General features: G+C 44.7%; 1 protein-coding gene and 1 non-coding gene across 2 annotated transcripts; one reads left to right on the forward strand and one right to left on the reverse strand.

Moving 5' to 3' along the window:
• The first annotated feature begins 2,232 nt into the window (after positions 1–2,232).
• Positions 2,233–2,305, forward strand: TRNAT-UGU (transfer RNA threonine (anticodon UGU)). Its single transcript has one exon. It is a non-coding gene; the product is annotated as a tRNA-Thr (tRNA).
• Positions 2,306–3,332: 1,027 nt separating this feature from the next.
• Positions 3,333–13,571, reverse strand: HHIPL2 (HHIP like 2). Its single transcript, XM_074168637.1, has 9 exons — positions 13,188–13,571; positions 10,088–10,740; positions 9,245–9,388; positions 8,559–8,890; positions 8,082–8,208; positions 7,560–7,705; positions 6,201–6,282; positions 4,609–4,691; positions 3,333–3,800 (listed from the first exon to the last, which is right to left on the reverse strand). The coding sequence occupies exons 1-9, from the start codon at positions 13,569–13,571 to the stop codon at positions 3,424–3,426; spliced, it is 2,328 nt and encodes a 775-aa protein (XP_074024738.1). The 3' UTR covers positions 3,333–3,423.
• Positions 13,572–14,999: the final 1,428 nt, after the last annotated feature.

A 14,999-nucleotide genomic window follows, 5' to 3' on the forward strand; every position in this document is an offset into this window, starting at 1 on the left:
CACTGCTGACATCTTCAGCATTGACTCCCTTCACAGTCAACTGAGAAATGAGCACTCCTAGACTGTGATTCAGATGACTTATTGCAGGGGTTTACCTTCAGGTGAGACAAATTGCATCCTAGAAGTGTCTCTTTTCCTTATTTCCATTACAAAGCAAAACTGGAGGGCTTACTGAGAGCATGGTACCCCCATCACACATCTTGGATCCCACCCAGGGTGTCTGACTAAGACTCTGTCTGCCACATGCCATTTGAAGCCCAGCCCACCTCACACTGAGCTCTAAGCAGACAGCAAAAGGAATGTGGAAGTAGGGCAACCACAGCAGTTACAGACTTTGCACCTAAGTTAAAAAACAATAGTGACAGGTAACGATACTACCACAGAAAACTCGATTTCAACACTTCTGTTCTCAGAATATATCACCCTGCTGCTCAGCCCTGTTAGACTGATGAAGGTAGGTTTGTCTTACACCAGGAAAAGCATAAACAGTTCTCCTCCTACCTACATTAGCGTTATACAACAAGCTATGCTTATATTTCAGTTCCCGAGGCATTAGTGGAACACTCACCACAGACATTTTAGTCCTCTTTGGAAGAGCTTTACCAACTCTGAAAACTCACTATCTTCAAAGGAAAGGCAAAAAAAGCAACCATCAAAGAAATGTGAAGCTTCACAAATTTATCAGCTGCCACATTAGAGGTCAAAAGCAGATATTTCAAAGTCATTTTAGCGTCTTACATAAACAAGTCAGAGTTCACCAGAACTGGTCTAGTAGTCTGTCCACAGAGATCATACCCATTTAAATAGAAGGTGAAATAAAATAAAATCTAAAAAAAAAAAAAAAAAAAAAAGGAAGTTGATCTAGTTCTTGATTTGTGGAGTGTGGGATGGATGAAAAGTCTTTAACTCCCTAATACAGCTTTTTCTCTCTATTCTCATTTCAAGGAGCTTTACTTTCGGTCACATGCAGTTTGAGGCTTGCACCCAGCAAATCACGTCTGCTTTTCTAGAACGTGACTCCAGTGTACAGCAGAACCACTCGGATTTATTACTCCAGATCGGTGTCTCTCAATTTCCTTTCTACAGCCCATCTTTTCACCTTCACCTAAACTTTCATGGAGTTTATGTGACACGTGACAGACTGGCTCTTTTATGCAAAGAAAAATCTTCAATGGTTTCAAGCTTCCTTGTTCTGTAAAAATAAAGAGGAAAAATTAAGGCTACAGAATGCCTATCTTGCCGTTGAGTTTGCATCCTAATCAGCCTAGACCTGTGGTCTATTTGCAAGATAATTAAAGCCATTTTTTCTGTAAGTTATTTCTCAAAAACCTGAGAGGATTTACAGCACCAAGTTGATTATAATCTCTCCATTTAAACTGACCTTTTTTTTTTCTTTTCCCTTTGCACAAAACCTTACGCTGTACAGCCTTACCTCCCAAAAATCTGCAATTAGCTCCCACCACGGGGAGCGACTGCTCTCTCCTCCACAGCATGGAGGGCGCTGCTAGACGGCCTTGGGGCCAGAAAACACAGCAGCGCTCCCTGAAGCCATCCTCTCACCAGCCTCAATTTGCTGCTGAAATACTTCTCCCTGCAACAGCGGTTTTACTCTGAATTTGCAGCAGGTGCGCCTGCTCCTTCATAAAGGGGGGAAGGCAGCCTTGTTTACCCTGCAGTGGCGGTGGGCGGGGGAGCGTGCCTGCTGGGGAAAGCCTGATACTTGGCTTCACGCGTACTTCTGCCACGGGTAGTTCTTCCCTTGGAGAGAATGGGTGATGGGGACGTTCCAGGGGCCTGGTTCTGAGCGGGGGGTGTCGCTGCGGAAGCCCGGAAGGGCCCACAGGGCCTGCCGCCCCTGGCCTACACGGCCCTCCGCCGCCGGGCGGTGAGGAAACACGGCGGGAGGGGAGCTTCCAGAGCTTCGCTGCTGCTTGAACCAAGGCGGAAACCGTCGGGGCGGAGGGCAGAAGGCGGGGCAGGTGCCTGGTGCCCGCAGGGAGCTGGGATATTTTCCCCGCCGAGGCCTGAGGCGCGGCCCGCCAACCTGCGGCTGCCGCCCAGCGCCCGCCCGAGCCCGGCGGGGGCCTCCCGCCGCCTCACGCTCGCACAGCGGAAGGAGTACCGACCGGCGGCGGCAGCCGGGCTCCCCAGTCCGCACCTAGGTGCCGGCAGGACGGGCAGGCGGCCCGGGGAGAGGGACAGGGGCCGTCTGCAGGAATGGAACTGATAGGTGGCTCCATAGCTCAGTGGTTAGAGCACTGGTCTTGTAAACCAGGGGTCGCGAGTTCGATCCTCGCTGGGGCCTTCCCGAATTTTTCACTCTTTAATTTTTTTCCTCCTTCCTCTGCTAACGAAGCCGGGAGTTTCGCTCCGCGGGGACGGAGGGAAGAGGCGGGCGGTCAGCCCCCAGCTGCAGCAGCAGGGTGCTACTTTTTGCATCCCCGAAGGGTGCGACCAGAGGGTGGCAGTAGGTGACAGACATAACGCTGGAACTGCAAAATACATCATTTGCTTTGGCTCACTCTCACACCAAGGGTAGGAACCTGAAAACCACGCCGTGGCTCCACTACACAAATAAATACACTTCTCTGGAAAACAACATGGAAGTTTGTTACAGCCCTCGCTCTCCCACTTCTCCCAGCAGCACCCCATTGCAGTCACCCCACAGATTGAGATGAGATTTTGGGAAGAAATTCTTTGCTGTGAGGGTGGTGAGACACTGGAACAGGTTGCCCAGAGGAAGCTGTGGCTGCGCCATCCCTGGAGGTGTTCAAGGCCAGGCTGGATGGGGCTTTGAGCAACCTGGTCTGGTGGGAGGTGTCTCTGCCCAGGGCAGATTGATCGATGATCTTTAAGGTCTCTTCCAACCCAAACCATTCCATGATTCTATGATTTTCAGCTCTTACTGAATCCTTTGGAACCTGGAGGTGATCATACCTTGAAAAAAAAAAAAACTGCTAAAAAAAAAAAAAAAATCTAATTTCATTGTATGAAAGACCGCTGCTCTTAAAATCTACTTCTCACTGCATTTCAGTTAAAGGACAAAAAAAAAAAAGAGAAAGGCAAGGTCATTGACATGTCTATTAAAATTCTTGGATAAAAGATGCAAGTCCTGAAAGTTGGGAGCACTTGGATTTATTAGACAGTCATACAGAGTCAAATCTTACCCGTGACTGCCCATCAGCGACTCCCGTAACTACTTCTGTCAGAGAAGGACATCACAGCAGTTTTCGCACAGACAGTTACTAGGAGGAGGCTGGCGCTATTAAGGTTTAGACAGAACATATATAGAGACCGGTAACGCTGACATGAACGGAGGGGCACCATAGGGAGCCAGCTGATTCTCTTTTATTAGGTTGCTATTCAAAACATTTATTTCACCATCTCAGAAGTGACTTGCCTCTTCTGGGAAATGGCCGAGCTTCAAAAGCTGCTTCTTAGTCTCCTCTCTCCCCTCTTCTTCTCTGGTTTTCCCTCAGCTAGTGCTGCTTTCCTTAGAAGAAGCTTCTTGGTTCTAGTTAGGCGGGAGCTCTTCTTCTTTGGCATGGGTCGTGCTGGTGTAGTTCTGGAAGCGTGTGCGACCTTCTCTGTCTGCTTTGGCCCGTGATGTTTAGCCTCAGTTTTGATTTTCTGTCTCTTTTTACCAGATGGAGCTGGTTTCGCTCTTGATGCTTTTATTTTGGTGGATGAGGTCTTTTTAGCTTTCTTAGAAGAAACAGTTGGGATGGCCGCAGTGGAGGTAGAAGATTTTTTCCGAGGCTTGGTTGTTGAAGGTTCATTAAGCAGCTCAAGGACAGTCTCTGAGGAAAGTAATTAACATGGTTCATCATCCCTGCTTTAAGACAAAAGGCTAATTCAGAGATACAACTGATACAAACCACTATTAGAGCTACAGTTAAGAAAAATAGCTGACATTCTGAAAGAAGAAATACACACTATATAAACCTCTCTTCTTCCATCAGAGGAGCCTTAGGTTTCTTGGAAATAAAATTTGTTTAACTGTAGAAATGATGAATGTATACTTAAGGAAAATCAATCCAGACAGAGTATGATGAAACCTTGCACACCTCTTTGGCAGATTTAACAATGTGAGTTTTTCATGTTACACTAATATGTGGAAATCCCAGACAAGATAACCCCAACTTGCCCAACACTGTTTCTACTCAATAATATGTAAACCCCTGCCCTAGTTGCCTGGGCCATAGGATAGGAAAAGGCCAGGAGAAAGGAAGATCAACTCCTCTAGATTTACAGAGAGGGGATTATTTGACTTAAGGAACTTGTCACAGAGCCAGGAACAGGCACTCCAAACTTCCCAGACCAAATTCAATGCCTGAATCAAAGCCATCAGTTCCCTTCTGATGCCCATTTACACTGTAACTTGGCAACACCGAGGAAAAAAAAAAATTAAAAAAAAAAATAGAGACTGGGATTAAGAAAAGGCCTGGCATCTAGTAGATGGCAGAAGCACACTTTAAATATGATAACGTAACTTCAAGATAGCTCCAGCTCAGTGCTTTAGTTTTTTAAGAGTGCTAAAGATTTCAGTTGCGTGCCTGCAAGATGGTTATGTTTTGCTTCTCATTAAATTAAAGCCTAACAACTTACTTGCACGTGGAACGAATGGTATCCGTTTACTCTTTGTTTTCACCGGAACAGGCTTGTATTTACACTTCCCTGGGGGAGCTCTCCTTGAAAAACAGAAAGCCACATGCAGATAGCTGAGGGATTGTTAAGGAAGTTTGTTTATTCCAGAGGCACACGTCAATCCCCCACTGTCACTTGCCTCTGCTGCAAGAGGCACGAGAGCACATTGGGCACCTGGAGTGCAACGTTGGTGGAATTCAAGAGCCTAAACTCAGGGCTGCAAGCCATAAAATCCTTGTCTGAATAGCAGTAGCTGGACAAGCAAACAGACAAGGGCCGAGCTGAGCACCTGGGCTAAGGTAAACAAGGGGAACCAGAAAATACAAGAATAAATTCCAAAGAGCCAAGGGAGTAAGTGCCTGGTCCTGCTCTGGAAGTGATGGATATGAAGCTCCAAAAAGCTTTCTGCAAAGCCCTTATAAGCAATGAAGCCATCGCACTCCTGACAGGGGCTCGCTGCCCTTTCATGGAGAAAGCTGCATTTCTCCCTTTCCAGTGGGAAAGAGGAGAGGATTTATCATCCTGATAGTCTTCCTGGTGCATTAAAGAATGGTACAGGGACTGCAGGCCTCCCCCCCCCCCTTTTTTTTGTGAAATAGAGCATGCTCAAGCTCTCAACGTTCATGCGAGTTCACAAATTTATTTTTCTACTTGAAAATGTGACATTTTGGTCAGCCACAGTTAATGCAGTCCAAAAGACAATAAACTGTTAAAGGCAAGAGACCCTTCAAGTAGTTACAACAAGTAAAAGACTATTTCCTATTTCCATCACCTTGGTATGGAGTTAGACTTAACTATCTAGCTTTGGGGTTTACTGACCAAGAAAACATAGCTTATTTTCTTCATTTTGTTACTGTCTGCAATCTCAGCAACAGCACAGACGCATTAGTACTGTATCTACTCTACAGGGTGATTTGGAAGTCATTTAATGCTTTATAGCAAGATCCAAAAGCTTGGGATGGGAAAAAAATTACATAAGCATTGTTATTATTCTAAAACCAGACTTTAGGAGGGATAACTGCTTAATGGCAAAAAAAAACCAAAAAACACACCAAACCCCACCAAACATTTTTCTTAGGAAAAATTCAGGTTCAGGCTGAAATGATTATTTGAACACTGCATGAACCACCAGGTTTCACTCTTTGTGAAGAAAGCTAAACTGTGGGCTGCAATTTATTTTATTTATTTATATGGAAGTGCAACACAGATATTTGATGTCATGCCCCTGAAGGATATGGACTGTCGTTTTTTAAAACACCATTGTGCTATACTTCAGTGATGCAACCAAGGTGACATTATTTTGATAACACCTTTAAGGTGTCTGAACTCTGTCTGTTTCCGGGTGCACAGATATGATGAGTGAGGAGTAAATTCACTAAAACTGATTAAAGTTGCACCAGATTTCTGGTGAGTGAACAAAACCCAAGGGCTGGATGTGGAGGTCGGTGAGGTTACCTATCAGTAGTACTTAACATTCTCTCTACTGTGATAACTGGAGAACATATGGTGATTATATGGCAATTTGGCACAGCAAAACATCTTTAATTACTAACCTTGCAGGATCAATAAACTTGTAGAGCGATCCATGGGGTGCATAGGCACTGGGATAAGAAGTGGACATAAAATACAGCTCACCTAAATGGATGTGAAAGAAGAAAACTAGTTTCAGACTCAAGTGCCCATGCCCGAGCTGAATCCCAGTTCTCCGTTTCCCCCTTTCCTGGCTCTTCACTTATTCGTGGGACCTTCATCACCTCATGTCAGTGGCCCTCCAAAAAGGTTACTTTAATCTGTATAAATATGTATTTTTTAAATTTGTTTGTACCAAAGAAGCAGCCAGAAGCTACAAACAGAGGGGAAGACCACACAACAAATATTTAGCCATCTCGTGGTTGTACCAAAAAAATAAAAATCCAACAAGGGCTAAATTGGTTAATCCATAGGAGACAGAAGCTTCTTATTCCTGTGTAGCTGCTGAGGACAGCAACTGCTCCTCGTGCCTTCCCTTCAGCACCCATTAGAACAATATCTAGGCAAGTTATAGTAGAAGAGACATTTAACATCCAGTCGCTCCCTGTGCTATTAGAACAGTTAAAAATTGTACATATTTCACAACAAAGCCTGCACCCCCTACATCTTTGACAGAAGATGCTACCTGGATGATTCAAGATCTTCTAGTTACAAGCAAATCTCTTTTCTGCTGAATTGTGAAGCATCAGAGCTCATTAAAGCACATCTGGGTTCTCAAAAAAATTTGCAAGCACTTTTCGTATGATATAGCTCTTTGTCAAGAGACTATATAAAATTGAACAAAATACACATTGATACTTCCACCTTGGTGAGAGATCTGGTCATCGTGACCGTAGCAATAATCCTATGCGCTGAGACATTTCCACTCAACTTCCAAATTAGTGGCTTTCCTCATCCCCAGATAAAGCCTTAGTGTATAATCTACTGTGTGAAGTGCTCCTGTTGTGAATAAAGACTGAGGAATTTATACTAATGAAGAGGGGGAAATTCAGATAAGCTGTAAGAACTTCAGTGAGGATGAGCTGTTATGACGAAAGAACAAACTGCATTGATACAGTCTTTTTATTAATGAAACAGCATAAACAAACAACAACAGAAGGCCAGGGAAAAGCTGAAACAAACAGGAGTTAAAGCTCCTTGGAGAACCTGGAGCATCAAGCTGCAAGTTCACATGAGGATGTGACTCCTGAGCTCTCCATCGAGCTGATCTGCAATAGCCTCACAAGGCAGGAGACCTCTCTGTACCGCTTTATAGCCACAGCCCTGGCTTGCGGTGCCTGCTCTCTGGAAGCTCGTGAGGAACAACATGATTTTACACATTTTCCCTGCAACGTGGAACTGACAGTAGTTTCCCATAAAGGTATGGCTCACGTGAGACCCACCTGCTTCATCCTCAGCAAATGAGATGATGAATTTGCTGTAAGAACTGATCATTCCAGGGAAAGCACAAGCTTTTGTGCTGCCAATGCAGATATCTTGCTTCTTCCACTTATTTGTCTTCTCCTCTTCCTGTAAAGCCATAAGTCGACTAGATGAAAAACAAAACCCTGTGTTTTACGTTTCCATTATCAAGGTTAGTTCCTGTCAAAATCATGCATTACTGAAAAAAAAAGAAAGGTCAGTGAGGACCCTGACTGTTGACTGGGCTTTAATGTTTGACTTTTGGAAAAACAGACCTGAACAAAAGCAAACCTACCCTAGGGACTCTAAATTGGAAGGAGTTTAGATTCCAACTAAAACATTGTTATAATGGTCAAACAGAGCCCTTAATCTAACACAGAGACATACGGGATTCTCATTTACTCCAGCTGAAAAAGTTTCAGGATGCTCTGATACGCTTATTTTCCTGGATAAGGCAAATATGGGTACAGAATAGGAACTGCAGGGAAAATAACGAGTCTCACCCGTTCATGAAATCACCAAAAATATAGAGGCCATTCAAATTGGGCGATTCACATCCTCTGTATACATAACCTCCAGTGACTGACTTCCCCACGTTGCGGCCATAGGCAAATATTGGAAGAATGTCATCTGTGAAATACAAAAGCATGAGAAGCGAGAAAATTTACATCCAGAGAGCATTAAAAAAAAAGCAATCACTCAATGACACCGATGGGCATAAAAATGACAGTACAGTTGAACAAAGGCGTAGTTAAATTTCAGTGGGAATTCAGTAATTTGTTCCAGGACAGAACAGACCCGGGGGCTTTAAGGAGCTCTCTGTGCAGTTGCTTATCAAGGCCTAGTCATGATGAGCTTCCATAACACATAGGACCAAGATTCTCTGCATCAAGGGAGCAATGCAGAAAGGCATCAGCCTGCAGGAAGGATTATCTTACAGGTTTGTGATTGCACCAAGCATTTCAGCAGGAATTCCTTACCCAAAGAGGAATTGTGACAAAGCTTTGTGTCATAGCATTCAAATCCCTCCTTTGCTCTCCAGCCGTAGTTTCCTCCTTTAACAACGATGTCGATTTCTTCAAATCTGTTCTGCCCGACATCCCCACAGAATATCCTCCCTCTCCCCTTTTTCGTGACAGGGTCCCCTCTGTCAACAGCGCAGCGCCACATATTCCTCACCCCATACGCATAAACCTCAGGGCGGGCCGTGGGATCCAACACAAATGGATTATCGGGAGGGGTGCGATAAGGCTTTCCATCAGGGCTTTTTCCATCCACGTCAATCCTCAAGACTTTCCCCAACAAAGCACTCCTAAAGAAAATGACAGAAAACCACCAAAACACCCACTAGAGCCAACTGAAAGTGAACAATTCTCTTCCTCTTCTCCCTTTCCAAAGGAGAAGTTATTTGCCCAAAAGAGATAAACCAACAGCCGGAATGTCTTGCAATTTAAGTCACAGAAGACTTTCCCCACTCTCATCAACAAATTGAGTGCCCTCAGCTTTCAAAACGTAAAATTAAGTTTTGAAATATAGCATTGGACAGATGTGCAGATGCACAAGCACTTTCAGGGAGCATTCTTATTTTATTCTTCGACATTGTCTTATTTCCAAACCCTGTGTTCTGGTGGACAAGTTCAAGCCTTTCAAGTGCTCTCCTACTTACTTGTTCTGAGCATTCCCAAATTTTCCAAAGGGGTCTCCGGCTTTCCCTCCATCCCCTGTGAACAGATACATGTAGCCATCCACACCGAAGAGCAGCTGCCCACCGTTATGATTTGCAGCTGGTTCTTCAAGCTCCAAAAGATTCCTGAAAAAAAAAAAAAAAAAGGAGAAACAACTCCAGGTGTAGCTACTGGAAAGGGCTGAGCATTCAGGTAGGGTACAGAAACATTGCATGACTTCTACAGAAGAAAACAAGAAAGAAAGCTGGTTCTACAGAGCTCACCCACTGCCACAAGCACAGGGGTATCACAGCTCACCTGGAAACCACCACAGACACACAACTTGGATTGCACCAGGTGGGTTCTGCTTCCTTACATGAGAAGCAGTTGGTGCATTTGAGGGCTTCAGAAGCATCTTATGGTGACTGTGAAACTCCAGAGAAAAAATAAGCCTGCTATAACAAATTCTGCTCCATAACTGAGAATTAGCTGTTTTTCTTAGCAGGGGGATAGGGCAGGGGCACACATGCCAGATAAAAGTATAGCACTGTAGTGAATCATCCCTGATCCCCCAGGGCAGTTAATTCCACACAGGCTAAAGGCTATTACTGCTCTTTAGAAGGCAAGAGTACAAGAGAGAGAAGATGACCTGGAAGCCTAGATCCTAGGTCCTCTTTCCAATTTCCTTTCTAGTTTGATGTGTGACCTCGAGCCAACCTGTCTCTGGTAGCTTCCCAGCAGGCCAGTACACCTGGGAACGGGCAGGTTCCGCAAGAGGGAAGGACAGGGACAAAGAAAAATAGTTTCTCATGGTGGCATATAATAGCATTCAACACGAACTTTACCTTTCCGAGAGTGGATCAGCTTTGTTGACGTCTGACACTAAAACCTTCAATTCACTGATCCTGATCTTTTCCACCCGGTTCTTATCCATGTATGAATAATAGATATAGAACTTCCTGTTGTACTTGTGCTGGGGATGGAAAGCCATCCCCAGGAAGCCTCTCTCATCTCCCAGCCATGGCGTAGCCAGCACTATGCTTTTAATATCCAGAAAGGGCTCCTCCAGCCGGCTGCCATCAGGCAGGTAGACCCAGATGACGCCCAGCTGCTCAGCTACAAACATGCGGTGGGTACGGTCCTTCGCGTGCACCATGAGCACCGGGTTCCTCAGGCCATTGGCAACCTCGGTGAGACAGAGCTGGAGGCAGCCCCTGCGGTCCTCCACCACCGAGCCCAGGTTGTGGTTAAGGGCCGTGTTCTTCAGCACATTGGGGAAGCAGTAGTCCTCATCATGGAGGTGAAGGAGGTTGCAGAAGCGCGTCTTGTTGGTCTCGCAGCACTCTGGGGTGTGCTGGTCGCTCATCAGCAGGCTGAGGGCAGAGCGGCAGTTGAAGTGGAACTCGGAGCAGTAGTCAAAACAGAGTCCCGGAAGGTTTCTTAGAGGCGTCCGAGGGTTTTCTGCATCGTAGAGATGTGCAGCATATGGAGAACATTCCTAGAAAGTAAAAGAAACTAAATACATGGCTGTGTACACACATCCAGGAGAAGCCAAGACACCTTTATGGAAGTAAAATGATTTAGAAAAAAATGGAAAAATTAATGAGGCAGAGAACGTGATGACTTTCAAGTGGAGTAGTAGAAAGTCACTCAGAATATGGCTAAAGGGGATTTAGAGGTCAATAGCTGTTTCCTTTACCAAAGCACAATCAGCTGCACCTAAGTTATTCCCAACAGAAATACATCTATGGAGGCTGTGGATTCTCCACTGCTAGAGGTTTTTAAGGAAGCAACAGGCAATTTCTTCTTGGAATCTTGTCTTACCTTTGCTTTTAGACATTCGCCTCAGTTCCCCCTGTTAGATTTTAAACTCTGTACTTCATAATCTATTCTTAAGGGACTGAGAGAAGAATTTGTTACCTCCCTCACTGCAGCAACCCTTTGCACTACAATGTTAGCCTTCAGACTTCTCCAGACTGGCAGTCCCAAACCTGGACACATCTTTCACACCAGTGTTGCATGGGCAGCAACTACAAACTATCAGGATACCGTGGAAGTGGGAGAATGTAGGTATCATCATTTTCCATCCCTTCCACACGAGACAATCAGTAACAATTTGATCCCACAAAGTGACATCACTAAAGCAAAACCGCTTGGTAGATCTTTGCTCCTCCACTAATTCAGCAGCCAAATATTTGCCAGAGAATGCAACCTTATTTCCAAGGTTGTCACCAACTCGAACAGGAAGAGAATCACATAACACAACTACAAGCTCCTCCCCAAATATTTAACAGCAATCTCACTCTAGAAAGATACTAAAAGGGGATTAGAGCATCTCCCTTATGAGGAAAGGCTCAAAGAGCTGGGACTCTTTAGCCTGGAGAAGAGAAGGCTGAGGGGAGACCTTATCAATGCTTATAAGTACCTAAAGGGTGGGTTGAAGGAGGATGGAGCTGGACTCTTTTCAGTGGTTCCCAGTGACAGGACGAGGGGCAACGGGCACAAGCTGGAACATACGAAGTTCCATTCAAATATGAGGAAAAACTTCTTTACGGTGAGGGTGACAGAGCACTGGAACAGGCTGCCCAGGGAGGTCGTGGAGTCCCCTTCTCTGGAGATCTTCAAGACTCGCCTTGATGCAGTCCTGAGTAGTGTGCTCTGGGCAATCCTGCTTCAGCAGGGGAGTTGGACTAGATGATCTCTAGAGGTCCCTTCCAACTCTGACAATTCCATGATTCCGTAAAAGAGTAATAACTTGTTACTTCTAAGACATATAAGAAAATATACAGGGTGGGTTTGGTTTTTTGCTACAGCATACACTTACAACAAATCCAAAATTAAATTATGCCCTGCAGAATGAGCAAAGAGGCAACAGGTGCATTTTTATAGTCTTTTTTTTTTTTTTCTACCTGCAACATGTAGAAAAGTCTTCAATAACACCAAGGCTGGTGGTTCTGCTGGGACCTGTAGCACGTCTTTTTCTGGTTTACTAACCATAAAATGCTGCTACTTTTTCCAGCCCTGGTGCTGAAGGGGTGTCTCCCTCATCCCAAGGAGAAGCCAGAATCCTGCCAACATCCAAAAAGACTGGGAACATTTTGGTACACAGATAATCCTAGGGCTAAGGAAATATTAATTAAAAGAGTTTTATATGTTCTTAGTGAGATTAAGTGTGTGTTTTGGCAGCTGCATGTTTTGGCAAGCAGTAAGCCCAGCTTTGCACGACCAGGAGTTTTTAAAACAGCAGGTCAGTCCTGCCCTCTCATTACAAGGAGGGGGAAGCTCAGGAAGAGCGGTGCCTGTGGTGTCTTCTGGCTGCCCAATGCCTGTTTCTGTGAGCCCAACGGACAGCGAGGAGACAGCACTGCTGAAAACGCACTGGCTGAAGCCCCACGACCCTGCAGCCGCTGCAAGAAACCTATTAAAGCCTAGTAAATTTTGTTCTGCTGTAACAACCACAGCAGCTGGAGCATCCTCAGCAGGAACATGATCAAAACGCATCCTTCACGAGGCCCAGGGATCCAAACACTTTGCCTGATAATTCACGTATCATTTGATCCTGTAGAATTTGTAATCCAGCACCTAGTAGCTGCGAGCAGAAAGTAAATACTGATCTGTAACTCTCCTTCTTGTTATGAGAAAATTAGCCCAGCAGCAGGATTCCCATCACCACCAGAGCTACCAGCACTTTCATAAATCATTACTGCTCTCAGATGTCACTATATATTGCCATATATATATACACACACAACACAAAGCGATGTACCTTACACAAAGCACTTTGCCAAACGCATGCTGAGGATTAGGTACTGTTACTCCCTCAGCCCCCTTTTCCCCTGCCCCCACACCTCTTTTCCCAGTGACCACAGGTAGCTGTAAGAGGCTATCAAAACCACAAAACCACAGCCCAAAGTGTAGGATGCAGACGCTATTTTTCAGCCCTACCTGACACAGGATATCTTTGATATACCTTCCACACAGTTTATGCCCCCGGGGATCTATGTAATCCATGATGTCCCGGTATTTTGCAGCAATGCTGTTGTCTCTCTCCTGGTCACAGCAGCCGAAGTTTTCATAGGCAGAGCAAAACTCCAAGCCAGAAGGGGGCTGGAAAGGCGGCCCGTAATCCAGACACTGAGGATGCCCCAGCAGGCTGCCCAGCAGGCACAACAGGGAGAGGCAAAGAAAGACCTGTGGGCAAGAAAAGGAAACTCCAGAGCTGCTGATGCTCCTTCTGGTGCACGGCCAAACATTCTTTTCCTTCTGTATAGGTTTCTTGAGGTCAGACATATAGAAATCCTGAACTGCTTTGTAGTATGGTTCATTCATCCTCTCTGCTGTATTAACTGCCAGCCACAGAGCTCAGCATTCACTCCGGTTTGCTTACATTCTCTCTCCCTTCTTCTCTCTGAAGTTTACTACTCGGCAGGAGGGAAACCCTCATTGGTATTTTACACGTCACACAGCTGAACCCTCCCCTCTGGGGATTTCTCATGCCCCTAGAAGCACTCATAAACCTAATCCTTGCATCTCAGCCTAAATTGGCTGAGAAATCCTTCACCAAGAAATATGAACAGCAGATAAAAATACAACATATGATACTCACACACAGAACCTGATAATCTCTCCCGGTTTACAAAAGCAAAAGATGAGTAATTTTCAATTGCTAACTACTATTTTACTCAACTCTTAAAATGCACCAGACTGGGGTCTGGTTTCATAAAGACTGAATAGGGGTCATAAAACACAACTTCATTAAGGCAGCAGTCAACCGTAGATACAAGTAATTTCAGGACAAAAAACTTCACAGGTATATTGCTGTTAACCTTGAATTTATACCTGAATTTGTGGGTAAAATGAGAAGAAATTCAGCAAAAGCAAAAGAGAAAACATGTTTAAGGCAGCAGCACAACCTGAGGTCAACAGATACTCTGTGGTAACCCTGTGCTTAAGCTAATTGATTTTACTGGGTTTGATCTCAGCTGATGTTAAAGATGCACGAGATTTTTTTCCCAGGCCTGAAACTCAAGATGAGTCATTGGGAGCAAGAATTTGGACCACCTTGCAGATCAAGGGGGATTGCTTCCCAGTGGCGTGGGACACATCACAGGAGGGATGCAGGGGAAGACTGCTCTGAAACTTCACAATCTAAATGGGAACAGACAAAACTCAGGTGAAGACCTCCAACAGAACCCAGACTATCACAGAATGAGGCAGCAGCATTCTTAGGGGGTCAGAACTTAAACTAGCATACAGGTCTGGAATGGCAGATAATACCTTCTTTTTTTCCTTTTTCTTTTTCTTTTTTTTTTTTTTTTTAATAGAACATACAGTTATGGCAAGTAGCTCACTTAACATTTAAGACATATTGCCTTAAGGCACATATCACAAGACCCGTATTAAGCCAGACCAAAGTCCCAGATAAACACTCAGCTTTTAAAACCACAGCTGTACTTATCCATATACTACTATGCTATTAAAGATTTATTTCATTCTCGGAGGTAGTTCGAGCAGTTCATCCACCATAGTTCTACAGACCTGTCATTAAAACAGAAGTAGTATTTGGAAACCGCTGTGTTGTTGTTTTCAAGCAAACTGGAATGCTAGTTTGTGACAACACAACAACTATTATGAATGCCACAGCTATTCCTGAATGGATTTTGAACTACGTTCCAGCAGCCATTTAAGTCATCATTTAAACATAAGGAGGATCAACCCTAAAATACTATTGATACAGAAATTCCACACCACAATACT

Source organism: Numenius arquata, chromosome 2 (genome assembly GCF_964106895.1).
Source record: "Numenius arquata chromosome 2, bNumArq3.hap1.1, whole genome shotgun sequence".
Taxonomy (NCBI): Eukaryota; Metazoa; Chordata; class Aves; order Charadriiformes; family Scolopacidae; genus Numenius; species Numenius arquata.